The sequence below is a fragment of the Hyla sarda genome, chromosome 8 (assembly GCF_029499605.1).
Source record: "Hyla sarda isolate aHylSar1 chromosome 8, aHylSar1.hap1, whole genome shotgun sequence".
In the NCBI taxonomy this organism is placed as follows: domain Eukaryota; kingdom Metazoa; phylum Chordata; class Amphibia; order Anura; family Hylidae; genus Hyla; species Hyla sarda.
The window spans coordinates 101,770,209-101,787,324 of NC_079196.1; the positions used below are offsets into that span (position 1 = coordinate 101,770,209).

The following is a 17,116-nucleotide window of genomic DNA, read 5'->3' on the forward strand; positions in this document are numbered from 1 at the left end:
CTTCATTTAAGACATGGAAGCAGATATTCATTATCGCCCTGTGTGAACATGGTTCAAGCAATGAATAAGATTAGAACGAAATAAATTTTAAGCAGAGAAAAAGCAACTGGAAAAAAAAAGTTATGGAGCATCACAACGAACAAAAAGCTACACTAAAAACACAAAAAAAAAAACAATCCATATGCGAGTTCAGCGAGGAATTATAAATAGCTTTGAAAAACGTAGTCACATGCTGCCACATAACGCATTTTTAAGTAATCATGTTGCACCTGTATTGGGAACTTGATGTCAGTTCCGGCTGCAGAGACCAGTGGGCGTATCTGAAAGGAGGTTTGTGTTATTTGCAAATGTGTACTTAAACCCCTCAGTGCGATAATATCACTGCCATGACTAAGAGCATATGCTCGAAACGTGTCAGCGTTTCACTTCGATTTTAAAGTGACATGTCACCACTCGCTTCCACCACAGAATTTTATTTTTAATTGAAGTAAACGTTAAGTTTTATTGTACTTGCACCTTGGGAGCTGGATTGTCCTCTCTCAAACTTTTCATTTTCACAAGGAGTAATAGGAGAAAATGCCCCCCAAAATTTGTAACCCCATTTCTCTTGAGTGAGGAAAAACTTCATATCTGGATGTAAAGTGTTCTGTGGGTGCACTAGAGGGCTCAGAAGGGAAGGAGTGACATTGGACTTTTAGAGAGCGAATTTTGCTGAAATGGTTTTTGGGCGGCATGTCGCATTTAGGAAGCCCCCATGATGCCAGAACAGTAAAAAAAAAAACATGGCACACTATTTTGGAAACTACACCTTTCAAGGAACGTAACAAGGGGTCCAGTGAGCTTTAACACCCCACAGGTGATTTATGAACTTTCGTTAAAGTGGGACGTAAACATTTTTCACTAAAATGCTGTTATTACCCCAAATTTTTCATTTTCACAAGGGGTAATAGGAAAAGAAAAGCCCCAAAAATTTATAAACCCATTCCTTCTGAGTATGGAAATACCTCCCCACATGTGACCCCATTTTGGAAACTACACCCCTCACGGAATGTAGTAAGGGGTGCAGAGAGCATTTACACCCCACTGGCATTTGACAGATCTTTGGAACAGTGGGCTGTGCAAATGCTAAATTAAATTTTTAATTTTCACGGACCACTGTTCAAAAAATCTGTCAGACGCCTGTGGTGTGTAAATGCTCACTGTACCCCTTGTTATATTTTATGAGGGGTGTAGTTTCCAAAATGGGGTCACATGTGGGGGGGGGGGGGTCCATTGTTCTGGCACTATGGGGGCTTTGTAAACACCCAACGGCTTTGTAAACGCCCAAAAGCCCAATGGCGCTCCTTCTCTTCTGAGCATTGTAGTTCGCCCGCAGAGCACTTTACGTCCACACATGGGGTATTACTCAGATGAAATGGTGTTACAAATTTAGCTTTTTTCCTATTATCCCTTGTGAAAATGAAAAAAATTGGGGTAACACCAGCATTTCACAGACATTTTTTTTTTCATTTTCCCATCCAACTTTAACGAAAATTTGTCAAAGACCTGTAGGGTGATACAGCTCACTATACCCCTTGTTACGTTCCTTGAGGGGTATAGTTTCCAAAATGGGGTCACATATGGGTGTTTTTCTTTTTGTGTTCATGTCAGAACCACTGTAAATTCAGCCACCCCTGTGCAAATCACCAATTTAGGCCTCAAATGTACATAGGGCGCTCTCACTCCTGAGCCTTGTTGTGCGTCCGCAGAGCATTTTACACCTACATATGGGGTATTTCTGTTCTCATGAGACATTGCGTTACAAATTTTGGGGGTCTTTTTTTTTTTTCCTTTTACCTCTTGTGAAAATGAAAAGTATGGGGCAACAACAGCATGTTGGGGAACCACTGAGTTAGGAAACACTCTGGCTCCGTGATTCCAACCCGTGTGCCTCCTGCTGTTGCAAAACTACAACTCCCAGCATGCACTGACAGATGAAAGGCATGCTAGGAGTTGTAGTTATGCAACAACTGGGGAAGAACCGTTTGGAGACCGCTAAGTAGTGCTCTCCAAACTGTAGCCCTCCAGATGTTGCAGAACTACAACTCCAAGCATGCCCAGACTGTCCAGGCATGCTGAGAGTTGTAGTTCTGCAACATCTAAAGGGTCAGATATTGCAGAACTACACTGCCGATCATCCCTGACTGTCTGGGCATGCTGGGAATGTTTTGCAACATCTGGAGGGCTACAGTTTGGAGACCACCATATAGTGGTCTCCAAACTGTGCCACTTCAGTTGTTGCAAAACTTCAACTCCCAGCATGCCCAGACAGTCAGTGCATGCTGAAAGTTGTAGTTTTTCAACATCTGGAGGACCACAGTTTGGAGAATACTAACAGTGGTCTCCAAACTGTGGCCCTCCAGATGTTGCAAAACTACGACTCCCAGCATACCCAGACAGCCAAAGGCTGTCCCAGCATGCTGGGAGTTGTAGTTTTAAAACTCCTAGATAGTTCATAAGGTTGAAAAAAGACCAAAGTCCATCACGTTCATCCTATATCCCTAATGAGTCCCTAACTGTGGCCCTCCAGATATTGCAAAACTACAACTCCCAGCATGCCCAGACAGCCTTTTGCATGCTGGGAGTTGAAGATTTGAAACTTTTAGAAGGCCACAGTGAAGATTACTTACCAGCGATCTTCACTGCGACCTCCTCCACCACCGCTCTTTCCGGCCACACTCCTCCTGCTGCCGCTGCCGATCGATATCTGGACTGTACCACCGCTGCTCCGGTAAGCCGCGCCCGGACTTCGATCGGTAAGCAGAGCAGGGGAAATTAACTTAAACCCCCCCGCACCCAACTGCCATTGGTCGGTCAGTCCTGATCCCTGCCACCTTGCTCCTATCCTTTAGGATTGGCCTGGAATCGCCACAAATTGATGGTCTGAATTGACCTGCAATTTGCGGCGATCACCGACATGGGGCATCTCAGATATCATCAGTCATCCCGGTCCTAACACCGCCTGGCGAGTGGTGGTGATCGAAAATACGGAGGGCGTACAGGTACCAGGACACGAAGGCGTACCTGTATTCCCAACAGGTTAAGGAGTTTTACATTAGCACAACATTTTTATTGTCCAGGCCCTATCCCCACTGGTCGTAATGTCTTTACCCACAGGAAATGGGCCAATCACTAGCAATAGCAGTGACCCGCCTCAGCAAGTGATTGGGTGACCAGGTATTTCATGCGTATTGAGACTAAAGCAGGAAGTGTTGATCAGCAGGGAACAGGCCTGGCCGAAAAAACATTGTGGCACTACAAAACCTTTTTAACAATAGAATGTAATTGAATGCAACAAGAAAATATTCTATGTTGTTTTCAACCCCAGTAAAAAAAACTGTCCCGAAAAAAAAAAAATGAATATATTACAGCATTACATGCACTAAATCTAAAATGTATTCTTGCAGGGCTAGAATAGGGAAATAACATTGTAAGCTATAGTAACAGCTGGGAGCAATGATTTAGAAATAGGGTGATTTATGTGTTGAAGTGCCACTTATGTGTTAAGCCCCCTCCCATAGACTTGCATAGTGGGGGCGAGGCGTGACGCCACACGGGGGCGGAGTCGTGACGTCACGATACTCCGGCCCCGTGGTTGGCACCCGTCAGTTTGTGAGCTGGCAGCGCGGCGTGCAGCTCAAAGAGGTGGGTGCCGAATGCAAGATTGCGGAGGTCCCCAGCCGCGGGACCCCCGCGGTCAGACATATTATCCCCTATCCTTTGGATAGGGGATAAGATGTCTTAGTACCCCTTTAATGTGATACATTTGTAGCTCCTGGATGCCACCTCAGCATGGTGCATTATACAATTCCCATTAAATTCCCATTATAGATACAAAAACGTATCTCCTATCTTAATATAGATCGCGTGGGGTCAGACCACTGCCCCCCCCCCCCCCCCACATGCGATTTCCCGTACGTGGCCCCGGCTCTTCTCCTGAATGGGGCGTGTTCAACCACCACACAAAGCTGTGGCCGACACTCCCCCTCAATGCAGCTCTATGGGAGAGTCGGATATTGCTGAACATAAAGTAATCTTGTATCTATGAATATATAGACAACTTGACGATCTGTACCATTCCTGTGATGATAGATATCTAAGGAATTGATAAATATTAGTGAACATGATGTGTAGGAAGTTTAATTCAGTATAAACTGTACACAAACAAACATACCTATGTCATTTCAGATTTGGTCTGAGATTGGGAAAGGCTTCCTTGATGGATCTATAGAAAGGAGTCCCAATCGAAAAAAACAGTATGAAAATGGTGAGTTTTTTTTTTCGAATTTGGTATTACAGTAACATCAACTTTAAATTGTTACCGTCATTTGAATAAACTTTTGACATGTTGTCCAGAGAGATAACCCTGTGAAGTGCATGGCCAATCCGTCCGACTCCTTCACTCGATAGACTGATGCAGTAAAGGGTCGGATTTCAGTGACAGTCGGGGAGTGAGGCACGCACTGCTCCAAACTTCACCTGTCTGTAACTCGCTATTGCAGTGGGTCTTAGGAGTGAGACCCAGTGCAATCTAAACTATTCACATGTCTGGACAACCTATAAAATGTTTATTCAAATGTCATTAACGCTTTAATGAAAGTGTAAACATGGAAAATTAACAATAAATGTCCCAGCAGTTCTTCTCCCTTCCCTTTTCCCTTTAATCATATTTTATCTCATTGGAATAAAAATGGAGAAACCTACAAAGATGTGTCCAAGGAGAAGCCTCCTGCCGTCTGATGTAGGATGGAAGGATTGTTAAAGGAGTTTTCCACTTAACTATGAATATAACAAAAATAAACACCATATGGGGACTATAAACGGATATGGCTCTCCTGTGCACACCCAAAGTACCCTTCTCTGTTGTGGGTGTCACTCACCGCCCATCGCATGAACCCTTCATTATATCTGTCCCCCAGTCATTACATCACTGCCATGTCGTGCCCCCCCAGTGGTTGGCACATCACTGAGTCATGTGATCACACTTCTCCTTTCTTTGCTCTCCTGTCTTCACTGAGCCCCATGACTCAATAGGCATAGGCTTTCTGCGTATCTGTCTTGTTACCAGCTGTCTGCATGTGTCCCTGCTTATTTATCTAATTTCCGTTGCGCCCTCGGTTAGGATGCCATGGAAATTACTTATTGATCAGGGGGGCATACTCTCTGTGTAGTAAAGTTTTGCTGTACTGGACACAGAGCCCAGGATGGAGGAGCAAAAACAGCTGGTAAAGTGTGTCCTAGGAGGTGGCAATACAATTAAGATGGGAGGGAGAAGCAGTGCCAGGGGGGAGCACAGTAACACATTCTCCCCTCTGATCTGCTACCTTTATTGCCCGCATTTTTGACTGTGGGTAGACTGGATCACGTGAGCGGTGTCCCAAAGCACCGGAGCGGTGCTTCGGTCTTGTGCATGAAGGGCATAACAGTATGTAGTCCTCATATGGGATTTATCTTAAATCATATTTACACATTGGGGGAAACCCCCTTGTTAAGCTTATTTCTTGGTTAAGCCCTCACATGTCATTCCCCAAACAACAATGGAACAGATCTGCATCAAATTAACCCCTATGTTCTCTGCATAATTTATACAAAACTGTTTTAGCAACATTAGGAAAATCCTGCACACAATTAAAACACTTTTTAGCAATCTTATTTTTTTTTAGCTTTTTAACTTTTATAGTCCATTCATTGCAAGGTTTACTTTACATTTAACCCCTTAGTGACAAAGTATTAGGGTCTTATTGCTCAAACATTTCTTCATTTTTTTTTTCATCATCTCACTCAAAGAGCTATTGCTTTTTTATTTTTTCCACATAGCCAGCCGCTTGAGGGAAGCACTCTTAAAATTACGGTAAATATTTAAAAAATAGAATATGGTTTAAGACTTAATTTTTTGTTGGAGTTGGTTGTGGCACGACTTATCTTTTCCATATTTTTTGGGAGGCGGATTAACCCCTTCATGACCCAGCAAAAAAATTTTTCTGGCTCACTTTTTTTTCCCTCTTTACCTTCTAAGACCCATAACTTTTTTTTATTTTTCGACTGACAAAGTTGTATTAGGACTAATTCTCTGCATGACGAGTTGGACTTTCCACTAATTCACTTTTTTTTTTCCATACAATGTATTACAAAGCCAGAAAAACATTATATGCAGGGCAAAATTGAAAAAATATGGAATTGCACAATTTTATAGAGCAATCATTTTTTCAGATTTCAAAATACGGTAAATCTGGCATTCCGCCATAATTCAGTGGGTCAGTACGATTCCAATGATACCAAACTTGAATAATTTTTGTATCAATTTATGGTAAAAAAAAAAAAAGCAAACCTTGAAAAAACAAAACAAAACTTTGTTCATTAGCATGTTCTCACCCGTATAGCTTTTTTTATTTTTCCACCTATGAATGTGTGTTAGGGTTTGTCTTTTGTGCCATGAGCTGTAGTTTTTAACAGTACCATAATTGTGTAGTTGTGGCTTTTTGATCACTTTTTATTTGGGATGAAATGTAACCAAAAATCAGCAGTTTTGGTGTTTGAAATATTTTTGCATTTACGACGTTCACTGTGCAGGATCAGAAACATACAGTGGGGCAAAAAAGTATTTAGGCAGCCACCAATTGTGCAAGCTCTCCCACTTAAAAAGATGAGAGGCCTGTAATTTTCATCATAGAAAAAGAATGAGAAAAAAATCCATAAAATCACATTGTCTGATTTTTTAAGAATTTATTTGCAAATTATGGTGGAAAATAAGTATTTGGTCAATAACAAAAGTTCATCTCAATACTTTGTTATATACCCTTTGTTGGCAATGACAGAGGTCAAATGTTTTCTGTAAGTCTTCACAAGGTTTTCACACATTGTTGCTGGTATTTTTGCCAATTCCTCCATGCAGATCTCCTCTAGAGCAGTGATGTTTTGGCGCTGTTGCAACATGGACTTTCAACTCCCTCAAAAGGTTTTCTAAGGGGTTGAGATCTGTAGATGGGCTAGGCCAATCCAGGACCTTGAAATGCTTCTTACGAAGCCACTCCTTTGTTGCCTGGGCGGTGTGTTTGGGATCATTGTCATGCTGAAAGACCCAGCTACGTTTCATCTTCAATGCCCTTGCTGATGAAAGGAGGTTTTCACTCAAAATCTCCAAATACATGGTCCCATTAATTTTCCTTTACATGGATTAGTCGTCCTGGTCCCTTAGCAGAAAAACAATCCCAAAGCATGATGTTTACACCCCCATGCTTCACAGTAGGTATGGTGTTCTTTGGATGCAACTCAGCATTCTTTCTCCTCCAAACACGACGTGTTGAGTTTTTACCAAAATGTTTCATCTGACCATATGACATGCTCCCAATTCTCTTCTGGATCATCCAAATCCTCTCTAGCAAACTTCAGACAGGCCCGGACATGTACTGGCTTAAGCAGGGGGACACGTCTGGCACTGCATGATTTGAGTCCCTGGCGGCGTAATGTGTTACTGTTGGTAGCCTTTGTTACTTTGGTCCCAGCTCTCTGTAGGTCCTTCACTAGGTCCCCCCATGTGGTTCTGGGGTTAAGGCTGGCTATGGGACCACTAGACACAAGGGAATGGCGGCATTTAAGTTTTAAATGTTGTGATCTGTATAGATCACAGTATTTAAACAGTTAAATGACAGACATCGGAGCTATCTCCGATGCCCGTCATTACCGGCATATGTCAGCTGCTGATAGCAGCGGACAACTCTCGGTCATGACGCGGACCCGACCAGCGGGCCCCCATCATGTCCGCCCACCCGACCCAAGACGTACATGTATGCCATGGGTCAGGAAGAGGTTAACAAAATACTGACATTTATTTGCAGATTTTGTAATTTTTTTTTATATAAGTGTTCACTGTGGTGAATCAATAATGATATATTTTTATAGTTGGGGTTGTTATCGACATTGCAAAACTAAATATGTAGGGCTTTTTTTTTGTTTACTAAATACTAAAATGTATTTTATAAGGAGAATTCATGCATTTTTTTTGCAGTCAGCTGAGTCTCTCTGACATGTCAAAAGTTTTGTTTGTTTATTTTTTTGTTTTGATGACAGATACACTTTAGCCCCTTAAGGACACAGCCAATTTTATTTTTGCGTTTCATTTTTTCCTCCTCGCCTTCTAAAATCCATAACTCTTTTAGTTTTCCATTCACAAACCCATATGGGGACTTGTTTTTTGCCTGACCACTTTGTAATGACATCACTCATTTTACCCTAAAATGTCATGGCCATAAATGTGGACACCCCTGAAATTTTTTAAGAAAATTAGGTATTTCTCACAGAAAAGGATTGCAGTAACACATGTTTTGCTACACACATGTTTATCCCCTTTGTGTGTATTGGAACTAAACCAAAAAAGGAGGAAAAAAAGCTAATTTGACATGATGTCACACCAAACTCCAAAAATGGTGTTGGACAAAATTATTGGCACCCTTAACTTAATATATGGTTGCACACCCTTTGGAAAAAATAACTGAAATCAATCGCTTCCTATAACCATCAATAAGCTTCTTGCACCTCTCAGCCGGAATGATGGACCACTCTTCCTTTGCAAACTGCTCCAGGTCTCATTGGAAGTGTGCCTTTTCCCAGCAGGAATTTTTAGATCTCTCCACAGGTGTTTTTGAGATTTAGATCTGGACTCCTTGCTGGCCACTTCAGATCTCTCCAGCCCTTTGTTGCCATCCATTTCTGGGTGCATTTTGATGTATGTTTGGGGTCATTGTCCTGCTGGAAGACCCAAGATCTTGGACGCAAAGTCTGCTTTCTGACACTGGGCTGTACAGTGTGACCCAAAATCTGTTGGGAATCCTCAGATTTCATGATGCCTTTTACACATTCAAGGCACCCAGTGCCCGAGGCAGCAAAACAACCCCCAAACATCATTGAACCTACACCATATTTCACTGTAGGTACTGTGTTCTTTTCTTTGTAGGCCTCATTCCATTTTCGGCAAACAGTAGAATGATGTGCTTTACCAAAAAGCTCTATCTTGGTTTCATCTGTCCACAAGACTTTTTCCCAGAAGGATTTTTGCTTACTCAAGTTCATTTTGGCAGAATGTAGTCTTGCTTTTTAATGTCTGTATCAACAGGGAGGTCCTCCTGGGTCTCCTGCCATAGCGCTTCATTTAAAGGACAACTGCAGTGGTACACATTTATGTATGCCCGTGCACGGGCAAAATAAACTCATACATACCTTCATACGAGCCCCCGTTGGTCTGGCACAGGCCTCACGGTCCGGCAGTGCTGACATCATTCCACTTCCTGGGGACGGGGATGCCGCAGAGCCATCGGCGTATCATCGACCGTAGTGATGTCCCGCCCCGGTCTGTGATAGGCTGATCCCACTGTCATGTAAGGAGCTCTGGCCGGCTTCTTACATGACAGTGGGCTCAGCCTATCACCGACCGGGGCGGGACATCACTACGGCCGTTGATACGCCGACGGCTCTGCGGCGTCCCCGTCCCCAGGAAGTGGAAAGATGTCAGCACTGCCGGACTGTGAGGCCTGTGCCGGACCAACGGGGGCTCGTAGGAAGGTATGTATGAGTTTATTTTGTTTATTTTTGAGGCCCGGGCACATATAAATGTGTACCACTGCAGTTGTCCTTTTATTTAAATGTCAACGGATAGTTCGCGCTGACACTGATGCTCCCTGAGCCTGCAGGACAACTTTAATATCTTTGGAACTTGTTTGGGGCTGCTTATCCACCATCTGGACTATATTGTGTTTATACCTTTCATCTATTTTTTATCTTCCATCCACGCTCAGGGAGATTAGCTACAGGACCATGCAAACTTTGCAAACTTCTTGATAATGTTGCGCACTGTGGACAAAGGCAAATCTAGATCTCTGGAGATGGACTTTTAACCTTGAGATTGTTGATATTTTTCCACAATTTTGGTTCTCAAGTCCTCAGACAGTTCTCTTTCTGTTGTCCATGCTTAGTGTGGCACACACAGACACACAATGCAAAGACTAAGTGAACTTCTCTCCTTTTTATCTGCTTTTGGGTGTGATTTTTATATTGCCCACAGCAATTACTTGCCTCCAGGTGAATTTAAAGGAGCATCACATGCTTGAAACAATCTTATTTTTCCACAATTTTGAAAGGTTGCCAATAATTTTGTCCAGACCATTTTTGGAGTTTGGTGTGACATTATGTCCTTTTTTTTTCCTCCCTTTTTTGGCTTAGATCCAATACACACAAAGGGAATAAACATGTGTATATCAAAACATCTGTTACTGCAATCCTTTTCTGTGGGAAATACTTCATTTTCTAGAAAACTTTCAGGGGTGCCAACTAGAGATGAGCGAACTTACAGTAAATTCGATTCGTAACGAACTTCTCGGCTCGGCAGTTGATGACTTATCCTGCAAAAATTAATTCAGCTTTCAGGTGCTCCGGTGGGCTGGAAAAGGTGGATAAAGTCCTAGGAAAGAGTCTTCTAGGACTGTATCCACCTTTTCCAGCCCACGGGAGCACCTGAAAGCTGAACTAATTTATGCAGGATAAGTCATCAACTGCTGAGCCGAGAAGTTCGTGACGAATCGAATTTACTGTAAGTTCGCTCATCTCTAGTGCCAACATGTACGGCCATGACTGTATAGTAAACCCAAAAAATTATTTTTTGTGTAAGAAAATTGAAGTGAAAATCTTGTTTTTGCTAATTTTGGGGGTTTTCGTTTTCACGCTGTACACTTTACTGTAAAAATGACATGTTTTCTTCTCTGGGTCAATGTTTTCTTCTCTGGGTCAATACGATTAAAGTGATACCCATGGTTACATACATTTCTATTATTGTACTGCTTTTAAAAATTCTCAAACTTTTTTTATGTTTAAAATTGCCCTATTTTGACCACTTCTAACTTTCTTATTCGTATTCAGAGATGTGTGAGGGCTCATTTTTTGCGCCATGATCTGTAATTTGTTTTTGTACCACTTTTGTGTATATATGACTTTATGATCGCTTTTTATTAATTTTATATTTTTATTAACATATTTTATAATTCGGACAATTATGCATGCGACAATGCCAAATATGTTTATTATTTATCCTGTTTTAAGCCTCTTTTGTATTAATATGGGGAAAAGGAGTGATTTAATACTTTATTCGGGGAGGGGCTTTTCACATTTTTCTTCCCTTCTTTTTTTAAACTTTATTATTTTATTTTATTTTTTAAATTTTTTTAAAACTTTTTTAGTTCCCATAGGGGACTATTTATTCATAATAATCATTAGATTGCTAATACTGTTCAGTGCTAACATAGGGCATAGCACTGATCAGTATTATCGGCGATCTTCTGCAGGAGACGGACAGAGGTAGGTGAGGGGACCCTTTTCCACCATCTTGGCTGATCGTCCCCGCTGCAGTGCCGTGGGCGATCAGATCAGCCATTTTAAGTGCTGCACTGCCGCAGATGCCGTGATCTGTATTGATCACAGCATTTGATGGGTTAATGGCCGCCATTACCGGCGGGTCCGCGGCTGCTGACAGCCAGTGGGGCCCACTGTGAATGAAGCGAGCGCAGCTCCTACGCTCACTACACAGCCACACTGTAAATGTACGGTGCTGTGTGCGAAGTATCTCTATGCAGCACCGTACATTTGACGCATGTCCTTAAGGGGTTAAAGTGTTCATCATGACCCTTAATTGACCTAATAGAAATGATTTACCTCAAATTTTCTACCTATTTTAATTCTTAAATGTTCCTTTTTATTTTATATGGCAGTGCAGAGAGCATTACACTTTCTTTTGCATATAGGGTAAGAGTACCTGACATTTTTGTAGTCAATGCATAGTTTCTGTAAGGGTGGGTTCACACTTCGTTTTGTCCCATACGGGAGCGCATACGGCAGGGGGGAGCTAAAAGCTCGCGCTCCCGTATGTCACCGTATGCGCTCCCGTATGTCATTCATTTCAATGAGCCGACCGGAGTGAAACGTTCGGTCCGGTCGGCTCATTTTTGCGCCGTATGCGCTTTTACAACCGGACCTAAAACCGTGGTTGACCACAGTTTTAGGTCCGGTTGTAAAAGCGCATACGGCGCAAAAATGAGCCGACCGGACCGAACGTTTCACTCCGGTCGGCTCATTGAAATGAATGACATACGGGAGCGCATACGGTGACATACGGGAGCGCGAGCTTTTAGCTCCCCCCTGCCGTATGCGCTCCCGTATGGGACAAAACGTAGTGTGAACCCAGCCTAAGATGTCTAGAATACTCCCTTTTCCACAGATGACAGCAGCAGTTAACATAAGTTTCTCCTCTGTGTTTTAAGCTCTGTTGGAAATGGAAACTGTAATGAAAAAAGTTATTAAAGAGCGCAGAGGGAAGAACCCTGGCCGACATGTGTTCATGGACTCATTGCTACAAGGAAACCTGAGTGACAAGCAGGTGAGTCAGCAACTAGCAGAGGACGCACAGTTGTAAAAATCTTAGTGTCCCTGTCATTTGAAAAAAAAAAAAAACATGTTAAAAGTTTTTATTGGTGTTACGATCCCCACGATCACTAGAATGACCTGAGAGAAGTGCTCATCTGAGCATTTCACTTCTCTCCCTCACTTGCTGCAGGAGATGGCTCCATAGACTTGCTAAAGAATTCAACTTCTAGAGCGAGAAGCGGAGAACAGTGAGCCATGAAGAAGATCAGTTGCATGCTTAATCAGTTAGATCGACGTCTCCAGCAGACAAACAATATGGTGGTTGTTTAGTGAATTTATTTATTTAAAAAAATAATCCTTTCTTCCTGTATTGTATGTATAGCCAGTTTAGCAGGTTGTGTGTAGCCCTGTTTGTCAGTCAAGAAGGGGCTGGGAGGTAAGGCAATAGCAAGGAGGTGTGCCAGACTGTGGCACTTGAGCAGCTAGCCTCTGTTTCCATGACACTTGACTGAAAAATAAAAAGCCAATTTTATAAGTTTGGCAACAACCATTAGCTCCAGGAATTGTAGAGCTATATAAAAGTGTGCCACACACAATTAGAAATAATTTTGGAGAAAAGTGTGGTAGAAAAAAAGGTGCAAATACAGTGATAAACATGGGCCTTAGTTTTCCTTTGATCTGTCACTCATGCAGGGGCATAGGTTCAGCCTGCTTGCTTTCTCTGACAAAAAATATTTTACTTGCGTCTTTTATGCCCTATTTAAGCAGTAGTTCATGTTTATTTCAATTCCGAATGTGTAAACAAAATTAGTAAGCTGAGGCATTTTTTTTTGTCTTTCTGCAGATAATTTTCTTTTTGACCTAGTTTGAATTTGCTCTTACTGCATCTCATTATTAGTTGTCAGAATCACAGAATCTAAAAACTTGTTTTCTCCAGGTCCTAGAAGACTGTATGATCTTCTCCTTGGCAGGGTGTGTGATCACAGCAAACTGTAAGTTTTTACCTACCAATACTGATAAATCTTGACATAACTGTTACTGGCAATGTTACACATTCTATTCTGAATTGCATTAGGGTGAGAAGTGATAATTCAGCAGTGTACACAATAAGCACACTATAGCGGAGATGAAAAACCTGACTGGTTGCTGTGCGCAACTGCTCTAATTTTCCTCTGCACAAGTCTTTCATATGTTTTCCCAAGATATTTGTTTATTGTTTTTTTATGATCTGTGATACAACTAAGGTTGAAGTCCAGTATCACATAAATGTTTTAGAATGAACCATACTGGGCCCTTAAAGTAAGTTTTCTAAATTATAGCAGTCTTTCTACAGTACAAAGGGAACTATATAGACTAATCAGTATCAAATGGCATTGTCCGTAAGATCATATTCTGGTTGTATGCGTTATTTTGATTTTACATAGATGGGCAAATATTTTTCCAGCTTTTTTGACCAGTACAGTAAAAGTCCCCTAACAGAGGAGAACTTTTCATATCAATTACACTACCAAAAAGATAGCTAAAATATAGTTTCTCGTTCGGCTCCATTGGGGGACACAGAGACCGTGGGGTATCTGCTGCTGTCACTAGGAGGCTGACACCAGGCAACAAAAGAAAGTCGGCCCCTCCCAGCAGGATATAACTTGCCTACATGCTCTAAGCTATCAGTTTTAGCTTAGTGTCCGTTGGAGGCAGACACAGGTCTGGAGTTCTCCAGACCTGGTCGTTTATTTTCTTATTTTTTAGTTTAGGGTCGTGTATTTAGATATCCTTTTATGTCTCTCTTTTTAGGTGGGGGCTCAGGAGCAAAGCACTCACTGTTCCCCCATTTGCACTGTCAACCCCTTCTCTCCACCGGTCAGTGCCTGGGGTTGTACCTTTGGGTCCGGGTCCCCCTACCTTCCCTGCTCGTCTCGCTGTTTCAGCCAGACATGATGCAGGTGTATAATAGCTGGCTGAAGACTTCAATAGGTAAGTTTTCCCAGGACAAGGTGAGTATTCCTTCTCCCTCCTTCTTTTTTCTTCGAATCTATCATTTATTCAGGATTCTCAACCTCTGTAGCCCCCCCTGTTTTGGGTCCACTCCTTTTTATTCATTCTGGGGACAGTTTCCTGCTCGGCCATTCTGAAACTAGGGGGCAGAAACCGTGGTACAGGTATTTTTGTCTGTTTTTCACACTATTTACGGACATTTTTACAGTCCTACTCTCCGGCGCCTGCACCATGCGCATGTGAACGGCATATTATTTTCACTTCAGACGCCTCCATGTTTGAGCAGCAGTTTTTTCTCTTCCCGGCCGCACTTCCATTAAAGTTATCGGAGCACAGGGGGCTTTCATGATGGCCATGGCTCCAGTCTAATTGCGGCTCTTAGTGCCCTGGCTCTAAGGGCCGCTCTCCTGGTCGCCGACCTAGGTCCCCAGGTCTGCGTACCAGGTCCGTTTTGCCTTCCTCTAAGGATGCCTTCCCCCGCTCCCACTCTACGGGGAACTGGAAAACAAGGCGTCAGGTTCTGCCTCTGATCCAGAGGATCGAACCAGCGTATCCAACATGGTAGACAATTTAGTGTCAGCCATCAGGGACACCTTTCACCTAGAGGACCCCGGAACTTTGGACCCAGCTCCAGAAGTTTCCTTTCACCGTTCCCGTCGCTCTCCTAAGGTATTCAGCTCTCATGCTGAATTTGACACCTTACCAGCATCCAGACAAACGCTTTCAGGGGACTAAGAAAGTTTGAGCACAGTTTCCCTTTGCCCAGGGTCCACAGCCGGTGAAATGGACTTCTCCACCGGCTGTGGACCCTCCAGTTTCCCAGTTTTCTGGGCTGTGGAAGCCCAGTATCATTGTCGACCTTCGCCCAGTATCATTGTCGACCTCTTCAGAATTCTCTTCTATCCCGGTGGGACAAGTCCCAGCTATCCCTCGATCGCAGGATCATTCTTCCTTCCAGGACTTGTCAGTTCCTCCTGTGGTGGCTTCGGTCCCCTCTTCTTCGTCAGGGGTGATCCTTTCTGCCCCTGGCAGATCATCACGACGGATGCTAATCTCAGCGGTTGGGGGGGGGGGGTAGTTTTCAGGGACCATATGGTCCAGGGCCGTTGGTCCTCCGTCCTCCCAGGACACCAACCCCCCCCCCCCCCCCCCCGGCGAGCGGTCTCTTCATTCAGAGGTGTTTGCGCAGATCTGCAAACTCTGGGGCACTCTGGATGTGGACCTCTTCGCGTCCCGCCACAACCAGAAAGTTAGTTGCGAAGTCCAGAGATCCTCTGGCCCTAGCTGTAGACGCCCTAGTGATCCCCAGGTCGCACTTCATCCTCCCATACCTCTTCCCTCCTCTTCCTCTAATTCCCAGGGTCCCTAAGGAAGCTCAAAGCGGAGGGCGTCCCCGCGATTCTCGTGACTTCAGACTGGTCCAGGCGAGCGTGGTACGCCGACGTGGTTCGTCTAGTGGACGACGTACCACTGCGCATCCCAGTTCGTCCCAACCTGTTCTCTCAGGGTTCCCTTTGCCACCGCAATTTACTGTCGCTGAATTTGACGGCATGGCGGTGGAGACCGTGTTTCTGAGGGCCAGGGTGTTCTCTCCCCAAGTGATCCGCACAATGATCAATAGAGGAAAGGAAAAAAACGGAGGCGCTCCTTGTGGAGTAAAATCACTATAATGTAGGGGGAAAAATCACCGCTCACCCGACATAGTTGTGTAGCCCATACACAACAATGGTGATCGCCTAGAAATTGATCCGGGTCTGCAGCCTTCCTGATGTGAAACAATGGGAACAGGGCGGGCTTCTAGTTCAGGAATTCATCGGCGCTGACCGGGAGAAGGACATCAGAAAGGTAGGATACCTTGACAGAGGATTTTATTGTGGATAATGCAACACGTTTCACCACGCATTCATTATCCACAATAAAATCCTCTGTCAAGGTATCCTACCTGTCTGATGTCCTTCTCCCGGTCAGCGCCGATGAATTCCTGAACTAGAAGCCCGCCCTGTTCACCATTGCGCAATGATCAAGGCACGAAAGCCTTCCTCTGCGAAGATTTATCACCGTACTTGTCGGTCCTACTTTCAATGGTGTGAATCTCACTCCTTATCCCCAGTTGCAAGGGGTTGCTCATGCGGCTCTGCCATACAGACTCCCTACTCCCCCCCGTGGGACCTGAACCTTGTTCTTATTGCCTTGCAGGGTACTCCTTTCAAACCTCTCTGGGAGGTTTCTCTTCGTATCCTTTGCTGGAAGGTGGCCTTCCTCATTGCGGATACCTTTATAAGAAGAGTTTCGGAGCTGGCGGTTCTCTCCTGCTATTCCCCTTACCTGGCTTTACACCAGGACAAAGTTGTTTTCCGTCCGGTCCTGTCCTTCTTGCCTAAGGTGGTATCCGCCTTTCACCTAAATGAGGACATTGTCCTTTTGTCCAGCTCCGTCCCATCCTAGGGAATGTTTGCTTCGTGGTCTTGATGTGATACGGGCCATTCACATTTACCTCTTGGTTTTTCTTCCTTTGGCCAGTGTGACTCTTTCTTTGTGCTTATGGAGGGTTGTCGTAAGGGACTTCCTGCTTCGAAGGCGACCATATTAAAGTGGATCCGTTCTGCCATCTCGGAAGCTTACCGCTGCAAGGGGAAAACTAAACCCCCCTCGAGTCTCAGCTCATGCCACTCGTTCCGTAGGG

General features: G+C 43.8%; 2 protein-coding genes across 4 annotated transcripts in view; one reads left to right on the plus strand and one right to left on the minus strand.

The window, feature by feature from the left end:
- LOC130283890 (alpha-aspartyl dipeptidase-like) overlaps nucleotides 1-17,116 on the minus strand; it is a 287,142-nt gene that overhangs the window by 77,100 nt on the left and 192,926 nt on the right. The window lies entirely within an intron of this gene.
- LOC130283889 (cytochrome P450 20A1) overlaps nucleotides 1-17,116 on the plus strand; it is a 69,817-nt gene that overhangs the window by 23,214 nt on the left and 29,487 nt on the right. For both annotated transcript variants that reach the window (XM_056533574.1, XM_056533575.1), the window contains exons 6-8: nucleotides 4,228-4,306; nucleotides 12,339-12,454; nucleotides 13,379-13,433. In XM_056533574.1, coding sequence (XP_056389549.1) covers nucleotides 4,228-4,306; nucleotides 12,339-12,454; nucleotides 13,379-13,433 — 250 coding nt within the window. The remainder of the gene's footprint in view (nucleotides 1-4,227; nucleotides 4,307-12,338; nucleotides 12,455-13,378; nucleotides 13,434-17,116) is intronic.